Genomic DNA, 12014 nt, shown 5'->3' with positions numbered 1-12014 from the left:
AAATTTGATTCAGAACAAGGTCAACAGAAGTGGAAAAGATAAAAGTCCAAGAAGAGAAGATCAGAACTAAAGCGGCTTTCCTCTAATCTTTTGGCAAAAGATAACTCTTATTCAGAAAATCACTCTATGTGAAGTATTCTGTTTATCTTTGTTTATTCTGCCAAATGACAGGGAAGCTTTTAGATAGTCTAACACCAGCTGAAATTGCTTATCTGCACACAGGGAATTAAAGTACAAAGCTAATAAACCACTGGTCACTGAAATGATTCGACACTGTAATTTGTCCCTAATTCTATCTTTTAAGGAGTAGCAATGCTTGAAGGACCAATGTATGCTGTTGGTGGCCACGATGGATGGAGTTACCTTAACACCGTAGAACGGTGGGACCCCCAAGCACGGCAGTGGAATTACGTCGCTAGCATGTCAACCCCTAGAAGCACCGTAGGGGTTGCAGCGTTAAATAGCAAGTATGTCAACAGGAAAAACTCTCTTTGGTTTTTCATTTGCTTCCTTCCTTGAAAATACAGTTTCTTAAATTTTCTTTTCAATCCTGTAGTAATTCATCACCTCAAGAAAACAAAGAGAAAATGTAATGCAGAAAAACAAGAAAGAAAAGCTTTTCCCCTGTTGTGTGGTAAATTGTTTTAAACTTGCAGTCATGTTTTCAACATAGTTCAGCCTTTATATGTCATAGAAATTTGAAAATGGTACTAGGTGCATATCAGGATTTTACCTAGAGTATAACATCTGGGATGTAAGATAATCTACTTTAAAAATGTATTCCAAGCTTATGTTTACATTTTGAAATCAATGTGTCTAAGGAAGCACCATTTGGAAGAACTTGTACAGAACAAAGTCATTCCCCTGTCATTTTACACCTCCTGCATGCATCTGCAACTTTAACATACAAGCTCACAGTCAAGAATAATTTTTAAAAGTTTAAAGGTATACGGTGTGTTCAATGAAAGGAAGACAAGTTTAATAATTAGGTATGGCATAAACAGCCTTCTGTGAGTCTTATCCTACCCAGACTTATTCTGCCCTTCATCTATTGATTAAATACACTGAGATCATGTGTTCACTGTTCATTGGTCTTCCCAAAAAGGGTTTTCCAAACTTATTCAAATATCGTCCTAAGACACTAAAGCCACTCAAGCACTTTTACGGGGAAACAGACCCTTGTGAATCTAGTGTGTAACCTGTACTGAAGAGCGCGTTACATCTTGTTGTACATTCCTATTTGTCAGGGTTGTCAAGATTCAAGTCAGGGTTTTGCATTCAAAGATGACATAATTTTAAACATTAACTCCAAGTGAAGCAGAACTGCCTGTTCAAGTCCCTGTTGTATCTCAGAGGAAATGTTCTCAACATAAACTTCACCAGAAACTCCTGGTGGTACCTTCCACAGCGACATGCAGGAAACCACTTTGTCAAAGAGGAAATCCAGCCTGCTCCTGACTCTGTTCTCAATCACTACCGATACAAGCTGTCTCCAGCCTGGCTGAAATCACGTCTGTTAGTCTAGTGATGTCATTTCTGGCATACCAGAGGAAGCCGAGATCAAATGTCCATCATTCAGTGCTACTGCTGGGGTCTAACCAAGCAGAATGCTTCTCCTTTTCCTGTTGCCCTAAGTCACACCATATTTTTTCTATTCAACCCCACCAGGAAAGACTTTAAATTTTTGTGGAGCAACAGTTTCTGACCAATAAATGCTCTATTGAAAACATCACTCAATAATGGTATATTTGTTCTTTTCCTTATATAATGGGAAACACTACCATGTTTCTAGACATGATATGGAGAACAAAAAATCCCACCCGATGTGTTTGTGTATACAGTGGTTTCCTCTCTCTGTGAAAGCTGTGTAAACAAGTAGACTGTATCTAATGGCATGATGTGAAAAGAAAATAAATCAAATCCTCAAGATTTTCATGGGTCAAGCAACAAACTGCCCAACCAAACTCAAGTCTCCCATTCACAAACAACAGAAGAGAGAGAGAAATTTTGTATTATTCTAGCAGCAGTCAAGAAATTTCCAGTTAAATTATACATCAGAGCGGTCTAAAAATTTTCCCAGTCACTGGAGAAAAACAGGCACTTCAAGCAAAATTCAACTGAACTGTTTTAGGTGACTTGCTTTGGACAATTCCACGTGTTCCCTATGTCTCTAAGTAGTTGCACTAAGTGAATTCAGCTTCACAGCAGTGAGTAACAGCCAGGATTTGAAAGGGACCTGAACAACTGCCACACTCAACATTTAACCACGTGTGCTAGTACATCCAGTACGCATACTATCATAGTCTAGCAGCATCTGAGTTAGCTTGAAATAAAAAAGAAATTCAGGGTTTCTAAAATCCATTGACAAAAAGCCACAAAAATCCCCTGCTTCTTAACATGCATTTCCCCCATTTATTCTCGCATGTTATCCCGACATCACCTGGTTTAAATCTCCAGTTCTTTCCTAAGTGTTTTTAGGCTGAACAGACACGATGACATACCTGTACGGGAACTTCTGTCCAGCAGATTTTCTTAAATACAATGATTGAAGAAAACATATTTAATATATTTTTACTTTTTTATATCTAATTATGTTATTCTAGTTCTTTTACATATTAACAGTATAGGAAAAATGCTTAATGCAATACTAAGATGTCAAATACTCCAGAAGCCTGTCCTAGGCAATAATACTAATATATTTCAAATGTATGCAGCGTCTTTCAATTAAATTCCATCTCTAGCTCACATTTCAGGAAGCTGATATGTATTTTTAAACTTAATTTTCCTATGTGACTGCTTGAAAATTTACACTGCAAACGAAGAATATAACTTCCTTCATACAGCAGGAAAAACCATTAAGCAAATAAAGCTCCAGAGTGTAGCTGTCAGATCCCAAATAATGGGCATAATGACATCTTTAAAACAGTCTGAATGAAGTTAACCAAATAAAATTCCTATGCAGATGGAGGCTAATGACTGAAATTGTTTGCCTTTTTGTGGGCAATTATCCCAGGCTGTATGCTGTTGGTGGACGAGATGGGAGCTCCTGCTTGAAATCAATGGAATGTTTCGACCCGCACACAAACAAGTGGAGTATATGTGCTTCCATGTCCAAGAGAAGAGGTGGCGTTGGGGTTGCGACATACAATGGGTTTTTATATGCTGTGGGAGGTCACGATGCACCTGCTTCCAACCACTGTTCTCGGCTTTCCGACTGTGTAGAAAGGTAAGGATTTTTTTTTTTACATTCCAGGAAGGAAATATAAAATAATTTATAGAAGCAAAGGAAATCACTTCACAACTGGAATGTTAGGTTTGGAAAACATGTTAAGCTTTTTAAAATAATATTTTGAGCAGAACAACTGATATCCAATACTCTTGTGATAACAAAACAATTAACCTGCAAAAGCAAATTCCTTCCAGCTCCCCCTTCTGTTTGAGCTGCCCAGGAGCCATGTAAAGACAAGTTAACAAGACACTTTTTTCAAGTACCAAAATACAGGTTTGGGCTACTTGTGTAAGATATTGTAGGAATTAAATGCTTTTCAATTGTCTCTTCCTCCAAGAAGTTGCCTGATATCGACCAAAGGTTAAAAATATAATAAATGTCACATACTCAAACAGACAGCAGTCACCACTCAGGTGTTTGCTGGTGGTGGAGACTGGTAGAAAGAGTCTTGTTTCTGTAAGAAGCTACATTGCTATAGGAAATCAGGCTAAAACCTAGGGTTTAAAATCAAACTACTTTAGCTTGAATCCAGACTTTAAAACTAAATAGCACATTAATACTTTGGTAGCACACAACTGTAAGCAGGGAAATATTGGCTTTATATCCATTTCTCAAAGTAATTACTTTTTTAAATGAAAATACTGTTTAGCTGGTTCTTATTTAATCCCATTTTTGTATTTGCCACTGATGAGCACAGCTCTTAAGCAAATGCAAATATTGGACATTTCTTTTTTTTAGAAGCAGAAGTGTTGTGTGCCAAATGTTGCTTTGCCGCTGTGGTGGCATGTGGCATAACGTAGGAGGACGACAGAACACTCGAGCCCTGGGTGAGAAGGGAACATGATGAGTGGGGACATCTCCTCTGGCTGTTTAATGGGCCGTGGGCATCCATTGACACTCTTGTGTCATTTGGGGACAAGAAAGGAAAGCTGAGCAAGTATTCAACTCCCTGGTGTGAATAACAATGGATAAGTTTTGTTCTTAGATGGTGTAAAGCTGGAACTACCCTGGAATTCACTTAAATTTATATTGGAAATTGACTGGCTATGTATTGGAATTAAAATCAACACCAGTGTAAAATATTGCCACATATTTTATGTTACAAACTTTTATCAAATATGTGAGATATTTAACTTCTTTTACAGTGAAATTTTCTGAAAATATTAGTTCTGACAAGGAAGAGGAAACAAGAATTTTTACGGAGAAAGAAAAAAATATATTGAAATTGACTTTGCTGAGTCATCTGATGGCCTTGCTATCATCCCCTCAGGCCTCATTTATGCTCAAAATGTATTGATTTTTTTTTAATCTGATAGAAGAGATTATAATCAAAAAGCAAAAATATGGGCATATTTTCGGAGAAAGAAAAAAATATATTGAAATTGACTTTGCCGAGTCATCTGACGGCCTTGCTATCATCCCCTCAGGCCTCATTTATGCTCAAAATGTATTGATTTTTTTAATCTGATAGAAATTGAGAGATTATAATCAAAAAGCAAAAATATGAGCATATTTTCATGTTCTTGAAGATGGCACCAGTATCTATAATATTTAATTGTGTTATTCATAATTCTTTATACTAGTTCATGGTGTAAGATGATCTACAATACAGATATTTTCATGTTCTTGAAGATGGCACCAGTGTCTAAAATATTTAATTGTGTTATTCATAATTCTCTATACTAGTTCATGGTGTAAGATTATCTACAATACAGGAGAAAATAAGCAAATACCATTACTTTTAATTTGAAATTTGTTTTTAAAATGTATTTTTCTAATTTTGATCATAAACTACCCTAGGTATGATCCTAAAACGGATGCTTGGACAACAGTGGCCCCTTTGAGCGTACCTCGGGATGCTGTTGGAATTTGTCCTCTGGGGGACAGACTATACGCTGTTGGCGGCTATGATGGCCACACATACCTGGATACTGTGGAGTCCTACGATGCTCAAAATAATGAGTGGACAGAGGTAACAGGAAGAATTACCTAATAAATAATAGGAGGGGGGACAGCTTTGCAAAAAATTACACATTAGGATGCAGTGATACTGTAGTTGGGCTTGTATAAAAGGTTGGTTGCCTCTCCTGGAAATTTTTTCGGACTAAAAGGTGGGAGCAGGGTATGGGGAAGTGAACCAAGTTGCACAAATAAGTGCTTTAATTTGCTGTTGTTGGCGCTGGCATGCCTTTGCCAGCAATGCCCTCTGCTGGAGGCACTCTCAAATTTTTATATTTATAACCATCATCATTGAGACCAAGAGGAAATATTTAAAACTGACAAGATCCTTTTGTGGCTCCACAGTCCACAGTTTTGGCACATAGGATATGAAGGTCTTTTACAAAAGTTAAGAGCAACACCACCAGCCTGCACTCCTGTAGCTCTCACCAGCTGCTAAAGCCTTCTCACCAAAAGCCAAACCTGTGTTTTCAGCACCCTAGTTAAATCTAATTTTCTTTAGCAGCACATTAGTTTGAACAAACAATTTGCTTTCCTTTTAATTGCAAGTAATTTCTTCTAGTCCTATCCGTAAGAGTCTACTAAACATGTTTCCTCCTTCTTAACTTTTTTTTTTTTTTCCTTTTTTAGGAAGTTCCTGTCAATATTGGAAGGGCTGGGGCATGTGTTGTTGTTGTGAAGTTGCCCTGATGGCTATAAAGATTGTGAAACTAAACTGGGTGGAGTTTCACGAAGGCTGAGTCAGGAAGACAAGAAAACTTCCCAGAAAGCAATACAGACTATACACATCTTAGCAGCCCTCCGTTACACAGAATACTTATCTCTGAGCCATTACCCTATTAGAGCACAAAACTGTCTTTCTGCATCACAAAAATCAGATAATTTTGCATAGGTGAATTATTTTATTATGCCTAATACATAAAAATTCAATAATATGTTTAAAAGGTTCAGGTTTGTTACAAAAGCGTATCTGTTATTTATAAAATGCAGTTATAAAGTGATAAATGGGTGTATGAGATTTCATAAACCTTTTTCTTTCTTATGTTGGCAGTAATGCTAACATCTATAAAAAGAGCTTTTATGTTTTAAGCAAATGAAAATGAATAAGAGAGAAATACCTTCAACAGAGAACTGCACAGGAAGAAAAACTTTCCCATAAATATAATTGTCAACAGAATATTCTCTGCAACAGTAATGTCATTTCTATATTCAGAAATCAAATTACTAAATTAACTTTAAAATCAAATCAGAGAAGGATAGAATTTGGTTGCTAGTCAACCTCCAGCATTGCTAGTGCTGTGACAGAACACCCTTTTTTAGCAGATATTCAATTGAACAGTGCAAGTTAAGAGACAGAAGGGCTAAGGTATCTGCATTATTAAGTATGTGCCAACAGAACAAAATCTCTTTTGTCAAAACACAATGCTGATGTAATTTGCAATCATCTTCACAGTGCGTAGATCCCTGACACTTCAGTGCTGATCAGTGTGTCAGGTTATTCATGGATTTGTCTTTGCCCACTAACCATCTGTCAGGAAGTGTTTAATTCCACTATTCTTGGGATAGTCACCATGCATTCCATTTTAAAATAATCATATAATTACATTCCTTGAATATAACTTACAAAATGAATTTTGTATATCATATTGATATGACAATCTTTGACCTCAGCTGAAGATTACCAGCTTTCTCTCATGTACAGTAGAAATATGGTAAGAAAAATATCCGTCCACTGTGGAATGTTATATACCCTTTACATAAGCATGTTTATGTTTTATCTGAAATGAAGAGAACGCTAAGAGTCGAGAATAAACAGGAAAAGAATCTCCTGAAAACAGCACCTAATCTTCCACATGCACGATATTTTCTTTGTGTGCCAATTTCTAATGAAGGTTTTGATTTCTTTAATTTCATTTTTTGATAATTTCAAACACTGAAAGTGTATTTTAGAAAAAGAATGTATGTAAGATATTCTATGCTGTAAAGCACAATATTTGGACAGTATCTAGTGTTTATGTTATTGTTTGGTCAGTATCAGAACATTCAGGACAGAGATGAAAATTCTCTGAACTTGTAGACTAACTTTCCTGATAGAATATTGTGTTTTCAGGATTCAGCAATATGCTATTTTAAAAAAATGTATAGCATTAATCCTATTGAATGCTTCTAAAGATGAAATCTCATAAGCATATTTATAAAAGAAAAAAAATTTAACTTTAAAAACCAGTTATGTTTATATATATAGCATGCTACATTCAAATAAACTAATTCCTCTGCTAAGAAAATTTAGACTATATTTTAACAACAACTATATTTTAACAACTTTGTGGCTTCTATATTACAGCTTTTCAAGAACAGAAAACACATACTCCAAAAGAACAAAAGATCCTGTCTTAGAGTCTTTACTGCATCCGGTCCACATCAACTAAAATTTACCTTCATTCTAGTGGTTCTTTTTATATAAAGTTAATCTTTTTTCTTACTTTGAGTTAAAAATCGTTACCAATACTGTCATGTCAGGATGCCCTTTCCTCCCACACCCGAGCCCTTGGCAACCTGGGTTGAATGCCTGCAGAGGGCAGAACATCCAGTACATTTTAAGATGATTTCTTTTGGGGCCATTACATAAAGCTGCTCTACAAGAGAAACTTGTAGTGTATCAGCTTGGAACTGCTTTCATTTAGTTGTAAATTTCTAGATCAACCCACAAATCTTTTGCTAGCTTGGTGTGCCAGGAAACAAACTTTATTTTGTGACTATTTTCCTCTGGTATCTATTTTCGTGGAGGGGGAAAAAAAAAAAAGAAAAAAACCCCAACACACCAAAAACCCCTACCAACCCAAAACAACACAAAGAACCAACCAAGCAAATGGGGAACAAACCCCAAACCCAGCTAGTGGGTCACAAGTAAAGAATCCACAGCAGAGGAGGAAGGTGTTTTTATTTCCCACCAGATCAATAATCTGAAACAAACGCAAGGGGAATAAACACGAAGCTTGACAGTGAAGCTGCAGAGTCAGACATTTGTGAACAGGAGGTAGATGTCAATTTTCTTTCTCTCCCCTGTCCTATAGAGAACCTGTCTGACCACCTATCTGCAACATCTTTTTGCAGCAAATACTAATTTTAAAACACTAATTATAAAACCACTAACATTTTTTCCCTATTCTTTGCCATCCCTGCTTTGGTCATGGAACAGCCACATGCACTCTTTTCTTGTGTGGATCAGAGAGAGGAGGTCACAGTTGCTTATCATTCCGGCTCTAAATCATACTGCTCTTATGTCCTATAACAGCACATCACTGTTTCCAGTAACCACCATAACCCCATCGATTCTACTCTTGTTTGGAAAGCACTGATATTGAAAATCCATTTTTTAAAACTCTAAAATACAAATTATACAAACAATGTGCAACTAATGTCAAGGTATTTGCAAGAGGCACATCAGAGCAGACGCTGATAAACTGGCGTTAAAACTCTAAAATACAAATTATACAAACCAACTAATGTCAAGATATTTGCAAGAGGCGCATCAGAGCAGACGCTGATAAACTGGCAATACCAAGGAGCCTTTGCATGGAATTGAGGCTTGCTTGGGGTACGGCACACAGCCTCAAGGGAGAGAAAGCAGGCATGGCTCCTTTGCTAGTAGAGCAGCTTGCAAATTCTAAAGCCATACCTAAAAACCTAATCAAGTCTACAGTAAGGAAATCAACGAAGATTTGAGCATAGAAGAGGTCAGTTTTGAAGAACAGAAGCTGTGGATGAGCACTTTAACGCAAACATACAGGACCAGCCTTTGAGAGCCGCGTGGCTCGCAAACATCACAACCGCAGAGGTGACGCCTTTGTCCCCTGGGTCAGCTTGCAAATTTTGTTAAAGGCTTTATAAGCACATAAGATATGAGACACTTAGGAAAAACACCTAGATATAATGAACCTCCCTAAACATATCTTTAAATATATTGCCATTTCCCCAGTTTAATGAAGTCTCAAAAAGCGTTAGAAGAAAATTGCACTTTCTCAAAAGAAATCATGTCATGAGGTTCACTTATTTAAAAAACAGCGTAAGAAAGAAAAATTGTCACATTATTTTAGTTTGCAGCATGCAGCTACATTTGTCAATTTGATAAATTCAGCACCTCTTCCTACCCTGAGCCACAGCCACTGAGGCAGAGTATGCAAATATTTGCATACATGTGTGTAATGTGATGAGATAGTCTCCTAATTTCTATGGCAACTCCACATCGTGGCAACTCGTACACTTTCCAAATTTTGTGTGCACAGGCTGGCAACCTTGTTTGGAGCTGTTATGAAAGTTCATTTCACCTTGTAAAGAACAGACTCACATTCTGAATTAATTTCCAAATAATCTATTTTAGGATGAAACAATGGCAAGAATTATCATGAGATTAAAATCTTAAATGCTAGAAAACATCAAAACCAAATTTGAGCAGAGACTTGAGTTTAAGCAATAAAATGGCACAACTGAATTTTCTAGAGAAAGCAGTTCCTCAGTGTTTTTAGTACTAAAGATGGCTTTAGTTTTTTTTCTTCCACATTATTTGTACAGCAGTGAAAAATCATGTGAAAGGAAACCAGCGATTCACAAAAGGAAACTGGACACCTAACAGGAAGATGGAAGAGCAGCAAACTGGAGAGAATTTGGAGATGTTTGGACATTATTAGGTGAGAGGAAGTGCTAGAGAGATTCTCTGATGAGGTGTCATCCCTTCCCATTTCCTGTTTCTCCAAACATGAGTAGGTGCAATAGTTACGTGGCATCTTTGCTTCTTAGGTTCCCTGACAGCTGCGTGCACGGCTGTCTTGCTTGCCAGGTCCGGGAGGGAGCCATCCTCTCTCATCTCTGACCTTCTACTGCTCCGAGCTGTTTACCATGACTCTCGCTGGCAGAGTAATTATTATTTGTACTATTTCTTTTTTGCCTAAATCACTGTGTTTTCTTTCTTTTTAAGCCCTGGCCCTTAAACCACCCTTTTCCTCTTTGGACTGGGTGATAATCTCTACCTGAGCTGGACCAGCAATGATATTTTGTATAATGTAACGTATGGGAAGCAGGGACACCACTGACCCCATGACATCAATTCTGGGAAAGGATGAAGGTTCAGCTTAACCGCTATGGTGTCTCTGTCTACCAGCAGGAGATATTTAGGCAAAGAGCATGAGAACAAACTCACCCAGAAAAATCCGCTCCATTACTTTTGCAATGTTACTTTCAGTTATGTGACCACATTACTGGAACATTCATCTTCATAGTACATCTACAAGGCAGGAAAGCAGTGCTACAGCTATTTACTGCTGACACAGAATTAATTCCTGAAGAGATGAACTAAACTTCTGTAACAGTCACCACCGACATAGAATTTCCAAGAGGTTGTACGCCAAGAGTACCTACAGTTGATATTCGAGCGCATCTCTTATTGCCTACCTCCTCTTAGAAAGAAAGGGAGGAGTTTTATCAGAATAGAAATCCTTTCACTGCCACTTCCCCTCACAAAGATGAAGGCCTGCTTTTTTTCACAGTAAACCTATACTGTTTTTATCTTCAAGAATTCTGTTGAACTCACCTCTTGCCAAAGGAACCTGAAAACAAAATGCTACGTTCAGCCATTCCTACTTTTCAAGAAAGGTCTGCTACATAATTAAAGGTTACAAACTTTTTATTCCTCATCCCCACATCCCTGAGGACTTTTTTTCCTCCATCACAATTCTATCTACGTAAAAAAAAAAAAAAAAAGAAAAGAAAAAAAAGAAAAAAAAAGCCACCCAACTCTGTTCTCTTGCGCATGAATAATCCTGGTTATGGAGCGTACAGAAGAGGCTGGCACTAACTTCACATTGTCAAGATTTTCACAAGCCAACCACATATGACGAAGAAGAAAATATATCCTCCACTTATTTCTTGGACAACTCATTTGGGAAATACTGTCTAGGAAATATCTTTTAAATATGGTATTGTAACTATAGATTAATATTTTATACTTGATAACAGAAAAACTATATGTGAAAGTGTGTTTGGATGTTACTCCAGCAGGACGTTTCATACAAGCCACTTGCAGTTCCACTTGTCCTTTTTGGTGAGGGACTGAATCTCTTTCAATCAAACTCAATGTCCAAAAAGAGTCTCAATTTACAGGAATTGTTAAGAAAATATTCTCAGGTAATTTTGAAAATTACAAGAAGTGTTGAAGAATGGGGAGTGGATATGAAGACTAGGATAATTTTGGGCAAGTCTGTGTGTGAGACTGGTTAAGAAACCAAAATATCATCTAGGTGACTAAGCATTTTGGCTTTTCAAGGCAGGATTTCTCCATCTTACGTTTCCTCTTTGTTATCCCTTCTTTTCTCCGTAATTTTGCTTGCATTCCCTGATCCATTGGAGAGGCAGACTCTCACATTATGTTCTTTATTAGACGTAGGTAGAAAAATATACAGAAAATAATACTAGAAAAAAATCAATCTTGGTTGAAATAATAAGTCAAAGTGCCTCTGAATTGTCAGATGACAGACTGACAGTCTGTTACCAGATGATTGCTTTATTTTCTGTTCCATAGATAAATCTGGTAAAAGGAGATTGTCCCTTTCCTTCAGCAGAATTCACAACAGAAGTTGAGTAAATTCCAGTAAATTATAACAACTAGTAAAAGTCACAACAATCAACAGAACACCATCTACCTTTAACTGCAGTCATCTGACACGGAGACGTCCTCTGCTCTCCTTCCTTTGAAAGTGAAGCATCCTTCAGAACAATGGTGTGACTGATACACGTGTATATTATCAAAATAACCCACTTGTAATGCTTTCAT

The 12014-nt window shown here is 37.1% G+C and overlaps 1 protein-coding gene across 1 annotated transcript in view; it reads left to right on the top strand.

The window, feature by feature from the left end:
* Positions 1-5936, top strand: part of KLHL4 (kelch-like family member 4) — a 36575-nt gene extending 30639 nt beyond the window's left edge. The window contains exons 8-11 of the mRNA XM_010077444.1: positions 305-467; positions 3014-3226; positions 5030-5201; positions 5819-5936. Of these exons, the coding sequence (XP_010075746.1) occupies positions 305-467; positions 3014-3226; positions 5030-5201; positions 5819-5878 (608 nt within the window). The 3' untranslated portion in view covers positions 5879-5936. The remainder of the gene's footprint in view (positions 1-304; positions 468-3013; positions 3227-5029; positions 5202-5818) is intronic.
* Positions 5937-12014: the final 6078 nt, after the last annotated feature.

Source organism: Pterocles gutturalis, unplaced genomic scaffold, assembly GCF_000699245.1.
Source record: "Pterocles gutturalis isolate BGI_N339 unplaced genomic scaffold, ASM69924v1 scaffold871, whole genome shotgun sequence".
Classification (NCBI taxonomy): Eukaryota; Metazoa; Chordata; class Aves; order Pterocliformes; family Pteroclidae; genus Pterocles; species Pterocles gutturalis.
Note: the sequence above shows the minus strand (reverse complement) of the source record. Positions and strands in the feature narration are given on the sequence as shown.